Raw genomic sequence first — 20,469 nt, 5'->3', positions numbered from 1 at the left:
TTCATTCTCTGTATTATCTATCATCCTGGTGACAACAATTCCTTACTATAACACCAAAAAAGTTACCCAGCACCTGAAGTAGCTGGCAGATATGGACTGGGCAGACTTTTCAAACTTAATTATGATAGCAAGTATAATTTTACTTGAATTTTACAAGATGAGTTGGAGATAATTATTTCAGTAAAATTCTTTTTTATTGCTTTTACTACTTATAGTGAAAGCTGCTATTGTAGTTTGCTATCTATAAACTATGCATTAAATAAGGTTCATCTAGATTTCAGTCAGAACTGCACAAAATTGGACATCTCTGTAACAGGCAAATTTGAAGAATACTTTTGAAATACAGGCTTTCAAATGAAAAGGCTAATTGTCTCTACAGTGCATTAGATTTGCACAATCTGACATTGAATTATATTCAGGCTATGTGAAAAGACCAATGTCATGCCAGGCAGAAAAAGAGAACATGCAACATTTAATAAATCTATTACCTGGAAATCTTGTGGTTTGTTAGAAAGGATTCTCCGTGTTTTCTTTCCTTTGGTGATGCGTTTAGCTAGCTGGGCTTCCTTCGTGCCACTTGGAACTGTTGGTATGTTACCACCAACTGGACCATCCAAGCCATCCTCATAACCTCCATCATCTTCTCCATCTCATACAGCAAAAAAAACAGTGCAATTAATGAAAAAATAATACAACTTGATGTTAAAGTTACAGGAGTAGGAGTCTGATATCCAAGAGTTCCACTAAAATTGTATTATTATCTCTCTTCAACAATTTGTTTTGCTAACCACATGCTTGCAACTCCTTTTGAAAGCTAGTCATTTTAGCCCACTTAAGAACAAATTTATATCCTAACCAAAGTAACTGTAGATCTGTCCCTCTTCAGGACGCAGAGTATCTAATACAATTCTCATACACTTTTTTAAACCATCCAACTGAAGTTTTAGCAAAGTATAGTTCAGCTGTAGTTGTCACTAGACTAGTTCACAATACACCAGAAGTGATTAGTTTTATTCCAGTTGAAGCTGTTTCCCAGCGGCAAGACTAGGCTATAGCATAGCATTTGTTTTAACTTCAGAATCTTGAAAACATTAAGACGTTTAGGGTCTGCCATCCAAAATAAAACTCCAAATCCTCCTCCACAGCATTTAACTGTGGAATAAGTTAAAGTTTCTCAGTAAGCCTCTTTGAGAGTTCTGAAATCACAATACCTCTGTGTAAGACTGTCTACAACCACATGACACATGGATCATACAGTGAGATTCCAGTATTGCAAAACAGGATCCATAAATATCTAGACCACAAAAGTGTGTCACTCCCTTGTGTTTCCAGCTTCTTTTCTTAACTGAAGGACAGTGACTATGGTAAAATCTACAGTCTACAGAAAGAACAAGCTGTGTCTCTGATGGTTAGCATTAACAGAATGTTTGTTAACTTTATGAAGTAGTTTGCCGACACAGGGTTAAAATCACTTTGCATAATGATGTCCTCAGTGATCCTTGCAAGAGACATAAAACCATGGAGACTGACATACCGTATATTTTGTAACTGGAAGACCCCACCTCCCTAACATCTCTCAAAATCCATCTGCCTGGATGGATCCACGCAACTGATTGGTTACTCACCCTGACTGGGCACTAAATTTTTAATTTCTGAAACTGAGCTGTAGCAATCTCAGCTGGGGATGTGATTTCATTTAATGAAAATAGGTATTTACAATAATTAACTAACATATGTTTGATAATTTGCACTGAAATAATTTTCATACAGTTGCTGGATACTAGCTAAAAACTTGCCATGTTTTATTTTACCTGTATTACCTTATAGTTCAAGTACCTTTTTAAAAAGCTATCAAAATAATCTCATAAAAATTAATTTGTCTTTTAAGCCTTCACATCCACGTTTCTATAAAATTATTTTGAAGTGTACTAATTTAACACACGGCTTTTGTGTTTGCATTTACCTATCCTTCCACTCCCCAAAAACACCTCTCAGTGAAGTAAATGGAATCAAAATTGCCCCCCAGAAGTCTCCTCATTTCAATTTTTCCCTCTTATGTTATTATCTATCTATGGTCGAACTGAGTTATTTCTCCTCAAACATATAACATTTATTACGTTTACTTCTTTCTGCACAAACACAGCCTGGATATTAGGGTAATTATTTGCCTGTCAGTTGCAAAAAACTGTTGTTACTTCATAGTTCTTTTAAGAGTCTGGAAAACCAGAGGATCTCAAAAACATTCTCAGCAAAAGCCCGGTTAATATGATATATAGAGACCAGAGGATATTTCCTACTGATCACAATATTTCATAGGCTAGTCAAATATCAAGCCTAATATAAGATCACAGAATCATAGAATCGTCTAGGTTGGGAGGGACCTTCAGGAGTCCAACCACCAATCTAACACTGCCAAACCCACCACTAAACCATGTCCCTCAGCACCACATCTACACATCTCTTCAATACCTCCAGGGATGGCAACTCCATACAACAGTGTCTTTCAAAACTTACTTATTCTCCAGGAAAAGTTTAATGACTTAAGAAAATCTTTTCACAAAGCTCTCTGACGTTGAAAGTAATAAAATATATTTTTCAAAAAATGTGACTTCTCTGTTTTTTTGGTTAGGCCAAAAAGTATTCAAAAAACTTTCTTTCCTAAACAAAAGCTGTTTTGAAAATCTTTCAAGCAACATCATTCTTCTGTAACCTGATTCCACCGGAGAAAATTATGCTAAACATCATTTTATGTCAAGAAATGCCAATTTTCTTCATAGATGTAGTTCTGAATCATCCTTAATTTCTTTAAAATCACTATCTGACAGTCTTGACATGCTTGCTTCTCGTTACATTTTTTTCTGATGAACAATGCTGCTGAATCACTTTCTTGCCTTATCTTAAATATCTCCATGATCTTTTAACAAAAATGTTCTGAGAAAAGACTGAAATACCTTCTTGTGTATTGGTCCCTCCTGGATCATTTGGATTTGCAGGTCCAGCTGGTGGCTCATATCCTACCACCAAATCAATTGTCGCCTATGGAGAAACACATGGTTTTTTACGTAGCACACAGTATTCACAATTGATTTAAAGCAGTAAGTTGTTCTAACACTGTACATGAACAGTTAACTATTCATAGTCATAGCACAGTTTATAATAAGATTTCAGCTATTAGTAAATTAATAAACTGTTATTAAGCTATATATACATACAAACAATACAGATGACACGATTTGCAGCTAATGGAATAGGCTCTAAAATAATATCTAACAAATGGAATCACTGTGTTTATATTTAGAAAAATCTGTCACAATACAAGTATATAAGATGTTCTACAAATGTTAATTTATTTAGTTCCACAATATTCATGGCAGACTAGGTGACATCCTAAATTTGCAGATGGAAAAACAAAGGCAGTGAGAAATAACAGTATCTAACTAACAATATACAAGTCTGAACCATAAGTAAAATTTCCTATCTCGCTCTTCTAATTGCTTGCTCATACCTCCATCCTGGAAGAAAAACACTATGTCATTTTCCATTTTAATTATAGAATTGTCTTTTTTGTGCCTGACTGTGGTTTTGGATTATTGAACAAACCATTATTATTCCTAGTTGCCACAGTAACATGAGGAGTCAGCAAAAAAAGCCCAACCCTGTGACCAACTAACCATGATATTAAACTACAGCTGATGAGATGCAGAAATTACCCTTAAATCCCTTGAAATACCTTGAAAATATTATTGTTTCATTATTAGCCCTGTTGCTGGAGAATTTTGATCAAGAATGAAGTAAAATAAGGAAATGTAAGCCACTCACTCCAGTTTCTTGTCCCTTTTCATTTAGCAGTGGTATGAGTTTGAAGGGAAAAGATCTGCTTTGGTTACCTACAAGATCCTTAAGTGCTATGGATGCACTTCCAATTAATCTGAAATGAAGTAAGAATCATTATTAGAATGCAAGTATACATCAAACAGAAGTTCCCTTTTGTTTTCTGCTAGTGTCTGTTAGTTGACCAAATAACTCCAGCCATGACTCGAAAACCCAAGACGTAACAAAAGATCTTGGCAAATGTTATCTAGTAATTGTGTACTGCTAATTTGTATTTTCTGTTTCAGTACACATAAATGTGCTGGCGTTCTTTACAGAAGACACAGCTTTAACCTAAAAGAGGTTAAAAACTTGAATTTAAATAAATTTTATGTGTATTTTTGAAAATAATCTGTATAACTTTCAACAGCCATGTCATTTGTTTCAGCCACTGAATTCTCACTGGCAAACAGAAGGATGTAATACTTTCTATCCCTATATAGCTTTGTAAACTTTCAGGTGAGAATTAATGTATAAAAGCTAGATATGACAGCCATTGTACTACACAGAAAGAGACACAAAAAGACATACACACATCTCTGTAATGAAAACAATGAAACAGAACAAATGCAATCAATGTGCTTACTAGAGGCTTCACAAAATTAATCTTCTTGCCCATACTCTACATTTTGGAATAGGTTCATCTCCTTGCCTCTAAATTCTCAGAATGTTTTGATACGGCTTTAGAGAGGCCAGGAGATCTGACATTGTGTGGCAGACTCTCCTGAGCTACTTCTGCCTAATTTGGGTCTGCATCTCTCATGCCCATCCTTCAAAAAAGTAAAAATTGCATGCACTTTTAACCTGAAGAACTTCTTTCAGGCAGAGTTTCTAACAGTGTGGCATTGGTCTCATGATATCTGGCACTGTATTTCATTCCCATAATATGTAATAAGAGCTCACTCCTATACTGAAGTGGATTATTGGAATAACTGAGATTTTTGCCAATGAAAAAAAAACAAAGATAATTTCACTCTGTAAATATTACAAAGAACATGTTTTACAAATAAAATACCAGCTTTGCTGCCAAAGCAGAAAAAAGATCTGTACATGGAGAACTTAACTTTGGTCCCTGTGTATAGATTACAGCGCTTTTTCATGGAGAAGCTAAGGATGCAAGGGCATTTTTTGACATGGAACAAGAGCATTATTATAGCTACTCCCAGGGGCTATTTCGTGAGAACATAATTTACATTTTGCAAAGTACATTAGGATAGGTAAGTATAAAACATTAATTTCCTGCAAATATACATTACAGGTATTACACATCACAACTTTTGTTTAACTGTGAACAAAACCCCCCTACACTTTCTGTTTGAATGACTTGTTAGAATTACTACTGTGGTGCTATCACCTCCTCATTCAACTCTGCTTTCCCAGTTCATCTCCCTCCTCCAATCTCAGTTATCTTTTGATAGTTTTGACTCACTACTCAAACCTTTTACTTCTGCCCCCCAAATTGCCAGAGCATAGTAATATTCCATCTGTGCCTCACATATGTGTCATATCCAGGGAATGGCCTAGATATGAAAAGCAGTTTAAGATCAGGCTGCGCTGCAGAGGAAATGTATGAAGCTGTTTCTAACCTTTAAGATGACCAGAACTGAAACTCTGATATCATTTCTAACACCTGCCTCTCCTTCCTTTACTGAACAGACACCTAAATTCAGTACTGTAGTCGATCCAGTGTCCTTTAAAAAACTATTGGAAATACACCTAGTTATTTCAGTGAGCATTAGATTAACTGTAGGTACATGTTCACTTTTTACGAATTGTTGTACAGAGCTGGACGTTAGCTGAAACACTGAGTCGATGCATTTCCCAATTCTAGGGAGCTTAAGAAGCAATTTCTCCTGTTACGCAATCAAAATTGCATTCAACCCACAAGACAAACCTAGCTTGGAACATCAGATATACATGGCAGTGGTCTTATATATCCTTCCAACTGTAGTATTATGTGACATTGCTTATGATTTGATGTAGCAAATCTTGACAGTAAACAGTAAGGTCAACCTAGCTCAGGAAACAACAGCAACTCCTCAAACAGAAAGAGGCTTTATTTTTTCCCGTGTCTTCAACATTCCAAAAACTGGTGTTACATAGAAGTCAAGTAAGTCTCACATTACACACCAAAGAGAGCATCTCCTCCTATATTTGACCAAACTTTTCTATGTAAAGAGCATGCGTCATGCAGACAGCCACTGATAATACTCAAAAAAAAAGCAGAAAAGGTTAATTCCTTAATGACTGCAAATCCTGAAGCAGTTAAGAGAGAAAAATACTGTGCAGCTTAATGCATTTTTATCTTTATTACATAGCATTCTAACATGTTAATAGCTTTGAAAGCAAGTATAATATAAGCAAATGGGAAACTATTCCTACAATTGGGAGGAACAAATTCTTGAATTTCATTTACACAGCTGGATACTGAAAGAAACCAACTTCTCTTCACTCTTCTTCCTTTAATGCAAAATTAATCAATATGAACTTTCAATTCCAAATATTCTTATTTTCCCCAAATACTTCAACCGTGACTATGCCTTCCCATTTGAGAATAACAGAGAGAAACATACATAGTTTGAGGTATCATAGAAGGGAAAAACCCAACAAGACTACCCAAACCAGCTAGGCCAAACCTGATTCTAAAGAAAGGCAAAGAAAATATTTTCCTATGTACATTTGCAGAAAAATTTTGTAGACTTGTTATTTTGATTTGCTATGAGCTGGAGTGACTTACACTAAGTCCAAAAAGAACTTCAGTTCAGAAGTCACCCAGTCTCAAATCATCTGGGTGACTGTTTCAGCAGCCACACCTTCCTATCTGGTAACATTAACTCAAGAACAGCTTGTTCAACAGTAGTGCTTTTGAAATTTTCCAGTGTAAATTTCCATTTCTACATCCTCATCCGTCCTGTGCAAATGATAACTGTGCACACATTTGAGTACATAGTAATTGTTTTTAAAATTCTGATCACCTTCAGAAGACTGAAGAGGGAATCAGTTACATAGACTACTTGCTTGCTACCAGTTGCTTCTAAAGTCCTTTGTTTCCCCCTCCTTTAACAGGTTGGGAAACAATAGTCCACAATCTTTCTCCACTCTAGCAAGAGTGAGAAATGTACTATTCAGCCTATACACTATCTTAGCCTGCTTCTAAGCTTTAGCCAAATTCTAAGCTTTAGGCAATTAGTCTTTTGCCTGTCCTGAAGTCGTTCTGTTCACTGGATTGTGGATGTTTCACCCCTCCCTTAGCAGAATCACATAATGGATGAGGTTGGAAGGGACCACTCAAGATCCTCTAATCCAACCCGTCCATTGAAGCAGAGTCAGATAGAACAGGTTGCCATGACCATGTCCAGTCCAGTTTTGATCATACAGCTGAAGTAATATTTTCATAAGTAACAAGGTCATTGCTAGGTCTCATCTTTGCCACTCACACAGGTCTTGGAGAAAGCCTTTTTCCTGAGAAGCTTCTCTCAGGTCTCTAATCTTTGGGCTAAATCAGGTAAGACCGAGTCAGCTAACAGCAGCAGCTGTTGTTGTGACACCATGTCCATTAACAGTTCATTGCCGTTTAATGTTTTGCTGCAAGGTCAGCTACTGTACTTACTTCTGACATGTAATGAGACCCCCAGTTCTCTGCACAACTGTTGTGAAGTTGCCGTGTTCCTCTGATCTCTGAAGACTTTTTACCTTCAGACAGGAGTGCATTCAATCTCCCTCTGAAGTCATGACTTTCAAGGTGACAAGGAGTCCTTTCCTTCCAGCACAGCCGAAAAGACTTTCTGTCACCTGTTCACCCTCAAAGGACACTGCTCTTTGCTGGAGCTATTTCAGCTTCCTTCCTCTTGCCTAGGCAGACCACATTTGCCCATTTAATTTCAGATCACACTGGTCTCTTGACACCATCAAGTGGAACAGTTTCTGCTTTTGAAATAGCTCAGTACGTCCTCTGACATTTTGTTCTTCAGCTGTTTCGTCAGTAGACAGCCAATGAGTATTGCTGCTTAACTCTGCTTAAGTACCTTTTGGCCATCCCTAAGACTTGCATACGTGAAGTGCCCAGGTAGCCAGGTCTCTTAAACTTTTCCAGCTTTACAGAAGTAAAGCAAAAAACCTGTCCTGCCACAAGCAGTTTAAACATTCTGGTCTACCACTGAGTAACGTGCCAAAGATAAATCCAAAGTCCACATTTAGAAGCAGATTTTAAATCACTTCAAATATACCTTATCAGTACTAGGCCTGTGATACCTTCTCCCCAGTAATCAAAGGGAAATACTTAGTTTATCAGCATGAAATCAATGAACTACTGATGACCAACTACGAAACACAGTGTTGCATTTATGACAAAGCTAATTAATCCGTTAGTGCTGTGGTTAGCACTTGCTGTTAGCTGCCCAAATAACCAAGAGAAGTGAAACTTCACACCCATGCCTGGATCAGGAAATGCTAACTCACAGTGCCAACCATTTTATTACTCCTCCTCTGTTAGAAGGTAGCAATTTATACTAAATTCTTTAGCATATCATATCCTGCAGCTGTTTACATGCTGCTTCTACTGGAAGCCCAGTGATTATAATCCCGAGAGTCAAGCATTTAAATTCTTTTAACCTTTTTTTAAGGGTTTATTTTGGCCCAGGTTTTATATTGATTATTCTCATTAGCAAACTTGACCCCACACTGCAGTTATAACTTTTAAAAAGAAACAAAGCATTGTTACTATTTTGTACAAGGCAGAAACCCCCCAAACTGAATCTTAATCAGGTTGGATCTTGCATACAATGTATGCAAAGAAAACCTGCAGCTATGCACAGCCAAACTGATGTGGACAAGAACCCACACAAAAGCTGTACGAGGATTCAAACAATCTAGAAATTATTTAAGTATGGAAAATACTTAAACATGATTAAATAATTTGCTGCACTGTGCATTTGTGGCTGCATTTTTCTGCTTGAGAAAAGGGTGTGTCCCATCTGGTTTTCCTCTGTCTCGCTAGGTTACTAACTACGCAAAGAACATGGGGAAACGCATAATCCCAACTCTCTTTCAAATAGAATGAAAATCACTTCATTCAGGCACACGGTAACTTCCTGTTAACATTTTTTTTTCTTAACTTTACAGGTACAACTGAAGTTACTGGGGTTTTTGTTTGTTTGTTTTCTAACTGTATAAAGATTTGTGTTCTGGGAGTTTGAAATCTTTCTGCCAACAGTAATAGACATAATAGAAAACAGATGTGCTCTCTTTTCAAACATTCTTATGCTGGAAAATCTAGCTAAGCATGGATCATATGAGTCTTCTCTAGTTTATTCCTACGATGGTCTGTCTGCATATATGTCAGTGGTTTGCTTTATTTATCTTTTCCAATGACTGTGTCTTTTTGCCATGAAGAGTACTCATTTAATCTATCTGCAAAAGTTTAGTGATCCTGTAAATAAAGCAGCAAATTCTATCTCCAGGAAAAAAGAAATGGAAAAATATTCAAATGTTCTTTCAGGCTTGATTTACAGAAACATGCCAAAGCAATGAGTTAAGCGTTTTGGCACAGTGTTAAGAGAGAATAACATCCTCTGTGCTCCTCCTCCTGCGTCGGTGTTAAGAATGGGCTGGATGAACAGCTATGTAAGTTTCTAGGAACTGTAACAAATAATGGGTTATATTGCAATCTTCTGCTGCGTTGTTCTCAAGGAGAGTATGAATTCTGTAGTCACCCCTTAGGCACACCAATGGACCAGGTGCCCAGAACAAGTCAGGAGTAACGCTGCATGGAACAGCAGTGTGTATTTGCTAGGAGCTGAGTAAGCAGCCAGAGGGAGCTGGGTTGAGAAACACATTATTCTGCTTCTACCCTACACTGCAGCAAAGAACAGTGGCAGAATGTTTCAGCAAAAGTTGTCTCTACCTTGAAAATAAAAATAGCAATATCCACTGCTTATTTTCCTCCAGAGAGAGAAAATAAAGCCAAAGACATAGTGTAATTTCTTCTCAGTGCTCTTTCTCAGGTGAGACAATCCCCTAGATGTACCCTTTACACTCAAGAACTAAATCCCAATTCAATCTAGACTTTAAAGTAAAATATATCAAAACACAAACCTCTGAGGTAAAGACCTCTTGATTTAGACTCAAAGCCCACTTAACACCAGATACACCTCCCAAGTTAATGGGTCTACTCATGAATAATGTCAAAAGCTCATGACAAACACTGGGTTTCTGAAATAATAAGTTTTTACCTCTGAAAGACTTCAGTTAATGACATCAAATTTACATGTAAAAATAAATACAATATTGTCCATCCCTCACTCTCCCATCCCCCCTTTTTTTAAACTGTCATTATCAGAGCTCTCAGCAGCAAGGACCTTAGGTAGGCGTAGGACTCCGTCTTTCCAATCCTGAACTAGCATTCAGACAAAGCAAGGGAGTATCATTTGCACACTCCACCACCAAGCATCTTTTTGGAATTCTGCAGCACTGCAAGCATGTATCTAACTACAGACTTTTTCTTAAGTATTAAAAGAGGATACTGTGAAAGAATAGCAAAACTATGATCCGGTAGTCCTAAATCTCTCTCAAACTCAGTATTAGTAAAAGAATCAGTAACTGTACAGAAATACAGGTGATGCACACATGTAAGTAATAGGTGGGAAACTTATTCCACAGTCCCTCTTTCACATGCTCCTTTGTCTAAATGTGAATGTTTATTAATACCAAATCTCTTCTGCTGTTACAGACCTTTGTGTCTTTAAAAGAAATCCAATATGACATTTCCTATTATCTTGTTACAGGTCAGGAAGTCTACTCATGTGCTTCCCACTTCACATTCCCTTATCCTGTTTCCCTGCCAACAGCCCTTCCAAACACATCACACACTGCAAATATGTAGCAGTTTTTGATGATTTATTTTCAAAGAGCATTACTTTGAAGGTGTTGCTCTGCATCTGGTATGGACTGGTATTTTTGCACAGCTCCATGCATGGAAGTCACTTTCCCAAAGAATTTTACTGGTTTGCTTCTTAAATTGTACACAGAATAAGTAAGTGGTGGAGAACTTCTAGTGCATAAACCCAAGCAAAACAAACAGGCGTTTGCACAAGTTGGGGGTTAAGCACTACAAAAACGAGTCCAGGTGACATTTAAAAATATGGTTTGAAAAAAAAGAACCTCACATGCCTGCTTAACTTGGAACCCACGCACAGAGTGAAACATTTTAGAGGCTTCAGATAAGCATAGAATCATAGGGCTGGAAGGGACCTCTGGAGATCACCTAGTCCAACCCCCCTGCCAGAGCAGGGTCACCTAGAGCAGGCTGCACAGGAACGCGTCCAGGTGGGTTTTGAATGTCTCCAGAGCTGGACACTCCACCACCTCTCTGGGCAGCCTGTTCCAGTGCTCTGCCACCCTCAAAGTAAAGAAGTTCTTCCTCATGTTTAGGTGGAACTTCCTATGCTCAAGTTTGTGCCCGTTACCTCTTGTCCTGTCCCCAGGCACCACTGAAAAGATCCTGGCCCCATCCTCCTGACACCCACCCTTTAAGTATTTATAAGTGTTGATAAGGTCCCCCCTCAGCCATCTATTTTCCAGACTGAAGAGACCCAAATCCCCCAGTCATTCTTCCTAAGAGAGGTGTTCCAGTCCCCTAATCATCTTGGTAGCCCTTTGCTGCACCCTCTCCAGCAGTTCCCTGTCCCTCTTGAACTGGGGAGCCCACAACTGGACACAGTACTCCAGGTGCGGCCTCACCAAGGCAGTGTAGAGGGGGACGATGACCTCCCTCGACCTGCTGGCCACACTCTTCTTGATGCACCCCAGGATGCCATTGGCCTTCTTGGCTATGAGGGCACATTGCTGGCTCATGGTCATCCTGTTGTCTACCAGGACTCCCAGGTCTGTTTCAGCTGAGCTGCTCTCCAGCAGGTCAGCCCCCAACCTGTACTGGTGCATGGGGTTATTCCTCCCCAGGTGCAGCACCCTACACTTGCCCTTATTGAATTTCATAAGGTTCCTCTTTGCGCAGATCTCCAGCCTGTCCAGGTCTCTCTGTATGGTGGCACAGCCTTCTGGTGTGTCAGCCGCCGCCCCCCCCAGCTTTGTGTCATCGGTGAACTTGCTGAGGGTGCACTCTATCCCCTCATCCAGGTCATTGATGAATATATTGAAGAGGACTGGACCCAGTACTGACCCCTGGGGAACACCACTTGTCACTGACCTCCAAGCAACTTCCTTTATTTTCCGATACATTATAAAATGCATTACAAAATTCTGATTACCGGCAAGTTTTCCTATACCAAGTTGTGTGATTTCTGGGATTTCCCTAAAGTCAGAGGCATGCAATATACTCCTGCTTTACTGACCCACAGGAATCTCAAGAATGAGAGATGTGAGGGCATCGGCTTGACTCACAGTGATTTTACAACAGAGCTGTTGGACTATTGTAAAAACCTGAATTTGCATATTGGGAAGAGGCAGAAAGTAGTAAAAAAAAGCTAACAATGGAAGTCGACTACTATCATTAAATACGAATGTATGCCTAGCTCAGTGTAATAAAACATCCAAATTTGCCACAAAGAAAAAAAAAGAGGAAAGATGATAACATGATATCATATTCCCTTTCAAAATAGCAATAGCCAACACTACTTGGCATTGACAGAAAACAGAGTGCAAGTGTGGAGCAAACAGAGAAATAGATCCTTGTTTAAAATCTAGGACTTTTATACAAAGAAGTAGGGAACTGGCATCTCATTTTTTATAAGCTATTATTTTTTTTCTGTACAGATTTAAAAAATCTCTGTGAGTGATGCTTGTCCAAATGTATACATGTATGTTTTTAGACATAAATCCCATGATTTAAGCAGAGATAGGCAGGAGATCTTAACCACTAAAGATTAAAAACATTGATGAAGGTTTATCTTGCTATGAGTGTTAAGAAAGAACTCCTAGACTTTGCCAGAGCTTTTAGTACACGCATGTTTCAACACAAAATAATACACACTCTGTGTAAATTATTCCTGCTGTAAATTATCCCTGCAGTTTCACCACAATGAGGGTGGTGAAACACTGGCACAGGTTTCCCAGAGAGGTGGTAGATGCCCCATCCCTGGAAACATTCAAGGTCACGTTAGGACGGGGCCCTGCTCATTACAGGGGGGTTGGACTAGATGACCCTTAAAGGTCCCTTCCTAGTCACAATTTTCTGTGATTATGTAAAAGAAAAGCTTTCTAATTAGCTTGCCACCACCCAAGACCTTACCCTTTTCCTGCAATTGATTTTTGGGACCAGGTTTGTTTCTGTGTGACAAGGCATAAAAAAAAAAAAAAAAAAAAAAAAAAAGGCATACAGAACACAAGAGGTTGCTAACATTCTTAACCTGTAATTTATGTCTTCTTCATTGAAATGATCTGCATGCATTGCTTTAAGGTCTCCTGTACTCCTCCAATTCTGTTATTAAATTAAAGCTTAAATCCTACAAAACTCCAGATATATTTTTTAAAATCTCTATCACCTAATTCAGAGTCTGCATTATGTATTTGTTTCTTCACAAATACAGCAGGAAACTCAAAGTCCAGGTCAAAATGACAAAAAGTTTCTTCCATCTTTACTAAAGCTTATACATTATGCTTTTTAATGGAATGTGAATTAATTGAATTCTAGTGTTCCCATATATACCATTTTAATTTTTCACAGCAGCAATTTTTTTCAGTGGCCATAGCCAAAAGGTCCTATCAACTCAAGTCACAGTAACAGATGTATTCTTACAAAAAAAAAAAACAGTTTGAAAAATACAAAGATGACTCTTAAAAGTTAGTCAAACAAGACATCTTAATTACTTAGATGTTTACTTATTACTTGTTCCTATTCTGTAAGCATATAAACCTACAAAAATATTTAAATGCCAACATGGACACCTGACAGCATTTCAGTACTCTAAAACTTTTTGTAACGTCCTCTCCTTTTGTGTAAAGACAGAAGTCTCATTTCTAGGTGGCTGCTTTCTCAGTGTTTTCAACAGCAAGATTAAACAAAAAAAAAAAGTTTTCCAGAAAATCATACATTCTGTGCATCTTTTCTGCTGTAATTACTTAATGTGTACAAAAACTAGATATATTTTTCATTTTTTACTTGAAGGAAATGTATTTGTGGTTTGTGTGATACCCTTCCAGGCACATAGCTACTTTTTGCTTACCTTCAGTTCTCTAAAATTAATAATAAAATCTGGTTTTGTTAAAACTAAAACTAAGCATCTAACGACTACGTGAAGAAGTTTTTGTCTGAGCACTAAGGACTCAACAAACAACTGCATAAACAAAACTTTCCATTAGGACCTCACAAAACTAAAAAAAAAGACAATACATAAAAAGATCTGCAGCCTTAGATCCCATGATACTTGATTTTTAGATGTCTGAAAAATGAAGAACTCAATTTTATGTATATAGGTGCTATACATACTGCACTGATAGAGTTTAGACTTTTAGAGCAGGATCCAAGCCTATCGACGTGTACCAACAGCACTAACCAAAACAGAAATGATGCAGGAGGGAAAGAGCCTTAAATTCCTGCGTGCCAGGGGCATCATGAAAAAGGGTATTTCTATCTGCTGAAGACCTAAACTCTAAATCCTTTACTGATAAGTAAGAGTCTCTGCCTTTCCTTTCCAAGAAATGAATGTCAGAAAAGGCAATTCTCAGCGGCCTCCCAAAAAACCCCAGAACCCCAGATTCCATTCTCAAGACAGTTTTTGTATTTTATCCAACATACTTATCCTGATGACTAAGTCAGTCTCCCAGGAGATGAGTCTAGGACTTCAATCCCTCCAGGCAAGACAGGAAATTGAACTTAGGTTTCCTAGGCAAGACTTAAATAAGTGATGTAAAATATAGCCACTCGTGGAGATTTGTAAAGATGCTAAGAGCCTTAACTGCATTTTGTAAATTTTGGTGGTTTGTGTTAGCTGTGCTCTAAGAATGAAATTAAGAGTTCTTCAGAACTACTCTCTGGATACTTGTTATGTATTGTAGTCTCAGGTACTGCCCTGCACCATTCTGCAAGATGACAACCTGCACCAGGTATCTGTAGTGACATAAATTTAGTTACACAAGGACCTTTATTACAAGTAAGCACCAACTGAAATATGGCAGCTGTGGTTTTCAAATGACAGTGATAGTTGAAGGGATCTAAATTTTACCCAAATTCTGCCTTAAATGCCTAAAATGTTCCTTGAATTTAGCTTCAGCATGTCTAAAATTAAGCATAAAAAGAAAGCTGACATTTTGCTTAAGAGATGGGGGATGGAAACCCCACTGGCTTATAGACTACAAGTAGGTATTACATCAGAAACCATCTAATTCCATTCATCATTTCTCTCCAGCAACTATCAATTCCATTTTTCCCTGGATTTCTCAATTGAAAGTTGTGTTTAATACTGGGGGTAAAAAAAAAAAAAAAAAGGAACATACTTGTTCTGTCCAATTGTTTCGAAATCCTTCACAATAATTGTCAGGGAAGATGAATTATCCAGAGCAATTCCTTTCAAGTCAAATTCAAGAATCTGAACAAAAAATGGAGCAAACACAAATTATAATTACAAGTTATATGTAAATTAATTAACAGCAGAACAGCGTATACAACAAAATTTTTCACAAATAATTTTTTCATTTTGTGAGAGACAGACCAGACCAGCTTACAGTTGCAAAAGCAAAGTTAAAAATCTGGGAACATGCTGGTAGTACGTTCTTGATTTGCTAGTTACTAGTAACAATAACAGAAAAAGAACTAAATATTTTAATACTGAGCCTTTACCTCTTTTGCAGTTCCACTTCCTCATACTAACATAAGTATTTCCTTATCATTCATAAGATCTGATACGATTCCCCTGCAATACTGGTTGAGGTCAGTTGCTGTTGAATTTAGACAAATATTTGTAGGTTCCCTTTCTTTGTATTCATAAGTACAAAATGTAAGAATAATTTTTAACTTTCATTTCTCGTTGTGAAAAAACACTAAGAAAACATTTTCCACAAGAAAAACATTACTTAAGGTGCAAAATAGGACCAGTCCTACAACTAAACCATGAGGAACTGCAATACATGATTTATTCTAACTCTGTAGGATTTTTTCCTAGTATATAATAAAGGATCCAATTATGTTCCCATATATGTGGCTAAGCAATGGCTGAATATAATCTGGTCCAAAAGTAAGAGGGAACAAAACCAGGCCAGAAACTCACTAGATATCCATCTGCTTTTACATGAAAGCATTAATTAATGAATTGTAATCCATGGTGCAAGACGAATCCATTCACCTGCATTTTCTAACACCTTGTAACAACACATATCACTAGCTCCTGTTTCTAGCCTATAGTCACAACTGCAGAAATTGACTTAGCAATTTTACAAGTATTTTGTCTTAAAAAAAGACCAAGAACTGAATAAAAAAAAATTACCTCATTCCAGAAAGGATTAAGTTCACTGTCAATTTTCTTTGTTTTCTTTTTTTCATCTGCAAATACAAAGTGTGATGATCTGTTTTTGCTAAAGCATTACACAAATATCACAATTTTTCCTTTCACTTTTAAAAAGAAAGTTTGAGCTTTAAACCAAATGTTCCGATTCTTTTTGCCTCTTCCAGTAGCTGCAGATTTTGCAATCAGAAAGTCCCCTGGGCAATTTTAGTAGTTGAGGCTTTTTATGCTGTTTTGCTTAAGCATAGCTAGATGTATTCCCAAAAAGCAAAATTAATGTTTAGGTTTCTCAACCTTTTATGACCCTTGACTGCAACTTCAGTACTGATGAAAGAAGACAGGCTAAAAGGCTTGGAGACATCAAACCAAACAGTAACCCTGAAGTGATGAACTTCAGTAGTAAAGAAAATGTGTTACACATTTACCATATCCGAGTTACAAAATACTTGTAAGTGTTTAGCTCTGAAATAAAACCACTTTAAAAAAATTTTCGCAAGAAAATTTGACACTTACAGTGTCAGCACTTTCTGCTTTAAATGAACAAATATTAGCAGAAATACACAGGCATGTAAGAGGAAATGCAGTCCTTCCTGAAAAAATGGTTTCCAGAGGTTATGCAGATCACTTCACTGACATTTACCGTGGCCTAAAAATTACAAATTTTCGATATTTTATGGTAAAATTTGCATTTGGTCAATGTACAAATCATGGGAGTGTGGGGTGTGGTGTACATTATATGTACTGTGGCATTTCAATTGAAATTCCTTCTCCTGAGAGGAATAACACAGGTCAAGTGTTGCAGAGGCCCTTTGCAGGCCCCCCCTCACCTATTAAAAAGGAAAACAAAATTCAGTTCTTACAACAGGTTGAAAGCAAGTAACATGCCACGGGTTTATTTTTACTTTTTAATTGCACTATACATATACGGCTCCAATGGAGCAGAAGTCTTGACACGACACTCAGAAGCACAAAAGAACACTGCAAACAAGCAGCTGTCTAAGCAGAAATTCCACATATTAGTGATAACAAATGAGTATATTTAAGTAGTCAGTAAACTAACTGCTGATCTTTCAAATGCTCAGCCACCACAAGAAGGCTAAGTTTCAGACACACTTCTTGTATTTAATGACTATAGTAAAGGTAATAGCATTTTTATTATTTGCAAGTTACGGCTATACTTTGCTAGGAAAACACCATAAAGGCCTGGGAAGCAAGAGTGAAGATATGCCACATGGACAAGTTCATACGTCCACTATTCAAGCAGTAGACTGGCGGCTCTTTTTTTTTATTGTATGAGAGTGGGGTGTACTGAAAGAAAAAAAAGTCAGCCCATGCTGTAAATTGCGAGAACTGACTCACATTTATGTAACAGGAATTGTCTACAATTTATACAGGATATTGACTCACATAGTACCACAAAGGAAAGAGCATTCATAACACACCATGCTGGGGACTCGCATTTTGCAGAACAAAGAACTAATTGTCATGCTAGTAAGAGAAATTCAGCTTCATGTTACCTAATAAGAGACAAAACATTTTCAAAACTGAATATGCCAGAATGTCTGGGGTATCGCACTGGTACTCTAAGTCCTCCTACAAATAGGAGCTGGAGTCAGGGAAAAGATGTTCCCTGTGCTGGTGCAAAAAAGCTGTTTGTAAGGGAGAGTGAATCATAGACCTGATCCTGATGGGACTTGTGAATAAAAGTCCTATGATCCCTGCCTAAGCTCAAATGTAATTCTGTAAGGTAAGGAAATCCCTGGATTGAACAACAGTCAAGACAGTTCTTGACAAGGAGGAAAATTTTCCACTCTGAACTATCCATTTTCATAAAAACAAGAGTAAGATTTATGATTCCACTAACAACATGCATATTCTAGATTACAGTAAGAAAAAAAATTTTTGTGTTATGTATTTGAGTGAAAGTTGGATGAAAAACACTGGGAAAGACAGTCTACATTGAGTTTTACTTGTAATTTTAGTCAGTCTGAGTGTAGCATTCGCATTCCTCAAACATATATTTTGCATGTATTTTATTCACTTTACTGACTTTCTTTTTATTGCATTTTTTATCACTCTTTTAATGCACTGGGGGGTTTTTGTTTGTTTTTTTAAACTGTTGGCAAAAAGCTTTCTTCTTCCCACCAAAAAAAATCTTTGCCAAGCAGGATAAGATGGACTGCCCGGTTGTTCCAGGTGCTCACATAAGTTTCAGGTCCTCGGGCTGCCTTCCTCTACTGGTAATGAATCCAGCTACAGTAGCCAAGACTGTAAACTACATCAGGATAAACTGTAAGACAGGGCCAGTCACCATTTTTAGTTTAGCCCTACCAAGGAATAAGAGTAAGAAATGATAACAGACACAGGTAGGACACTCTATATACTTGTTCTTTAAAAGCCTACTACAACAACCTTGGTAATGTAGAAGAAATACTTATTTGCTTTATCTTGATGGAGGCATTATACTACCATGCGTTGTTTAATATTCTCAACTGGAAATGAATGTATTAAGAACTTAGTGATAGTCAATGAGATGACACAGTGTTCAAAAAAAAATCATTCAAGATGAGCTGTTTAAATAATAACTATTCCATCATTAGAAAGATAATTTACAGTACTGCAAAACAACTAGTGCTTACATATTAATTTTTTTTCTTCTATTATAACTAGCATTTTTGTCAATTTTAGCAGTTGGGGAATAGCAGAAGCAAACATTATCTTTTCTAATAGTCTTATGTTTTCCATAAAACTTCTGTGAATGAAGAATTAAGATAGCATGGTGGCAGCAACTGTAGCATCAAACAGGGAGACCTCCAAAACCCAGGAAATTAAAATTAGGGTAATTTAATTCTCTGTAAAACAGAAAATATAAATTTAAGCAATAATTATACTCTTAATACTCTTTTCTTTCACACAGATATATAAACTAACATAGCTATGAAACACGGCAGGCCTGATGGAAAGCTCCTAGATTAAGCACAAATGGAAAAAGAAATTTTATTCAGGTTGGCCCAATCAAACTGAATGCCATTTCACATCAATTTTTAATGCATAAAGCCGAATGAGGCAGTCAAAAGGAACGATCAAAGCACTCAATGTCCTAGTATTAACTAGTATTATCAAAGCACTCAATGTCCTAGTATTAACATATAAGCAATTATGTCAATTTCCACACACCCAAAGACAAAAATCTGACACATCTTTCTCTAGTTTGGTGTACCTCACAAACCAAAAGAATTGTACTGGTTTAATCGTTACCACTTAGTGCCACTGCAACAAATGGCAACAGTTTTTCATATTAATTTGACTAATAATTGGTCTCACATAGAGTGACAACAAGCTCAGAATTATGCAGTAACAGCACCCAGCTCCAGACAGTAATACTCATTTACTCTTAGGGTGTAGTTCTCTTTGAACAGGGAGTTGTTCTTAAAGTAAATAAAAGAAAAGTTCCATCCCACAGGGCTGAACATAAGTGGGTAAAAAAAGGTTGAATGCTTGCACAAAACCCCTCTATTGCAAATAAGATATCACAACAGAAACAGCTGCCTATTTCTTCCTAATATGAACCTAATATATATTACTATATTATGTATATTATATATATTATTTATATTTTATATATATATATATGTATCAGTATATATAATACTATATATATAAGTATATAACTACCTTAGTCATACAAATTTGATGAGGTCTATGCTATACACAGATGAAACTATACTAACATATGTGTGTTAACATACAAAGTGTTTGCAGAGTCACTAACATACCAATAGCTGAAGGATCATGGCCTTTTTCTTCACAGCGTAGCTGTTAGGGTCTATTCCTGAGAGATACTGGGGGTTTTCATTGAAGTCTTAAAATTACTGAACCTGACATCAGCAAAGGCTATGTAAGTTATAGTTTGACAAAGCTAATGAACAAAACACTGTTCAATGAAATGTCAACTTACACAGTGATTTTCTGTCAAATGAATGCTGTTCTCTAAGACTTCTTCAAGAATAACCCATAGTCAAACAAGAACACGAAAATGTACTGCAAGGCTATGGCCAAAGTCCTGCAAATGGCTGTTTTCCCAACCTGGAAAATAAACTCCCAATTGTGTTTCTTATTTCCCCCAGGAGCTACAGTGAGTATGGAC

General features: G+C 37.1%; 1 protein-coding gene across 3 annotated transcripts in view; it reads right to left on the bottom strand.

Annotated features, from left to right (window-relative positions):
* The window catches only part of MYOF (myoferlin), a 70,987-nt gene that overhangs the window by 48,361 nt on the left and 2,157 nt on the right, over positions 1–20,469 (bottom strand). For all 3 annotated transcript variants that reach the window (XM_074591539.1, XM_074591540.1, XM_074591541.1), the window contains exons 2-6: positions 16,305–16,360; positions 15,319–15,410; positions 3,820–3,928; positions 2,952–3,036; positions 489–649 (exon numbers count right to left, since the gene is read on the bottom strand). In XM_074591539.1, the coding sequence (XP_074447640.1) occupies positions 489–649; positions 2,952–3,036; positions 3,820–3,928; positions 15,319–15,410; positions 16,305–16,360 (503 nt within the window). The remainder of the gene's footprint in view (positions 1–488; positions 650–2,951; positions 3,037–3,819; positions 3,929–15,318; positions 15,411–16,304; positions 16,361–20,469) is intronic.

The sequence above is a fragment of the Larus michahellis genome, chromosome 6 (genome assembly GCF_964199755.1).
Source record: "Larus michahellis chromosome 6, bLarMic1.1, whole genome shotgun sequence".
In the NCBI taxonomy this organism is placed as follows: domain Eukaryota; kingdom Metazoa; phylum Chordata; class Aves; order Charadriiformes; family Laridae; genus Larus; species Larus michahellis.
This window is presented reverse-complemented; position numbering and strand designations above follow the sequence as displayed.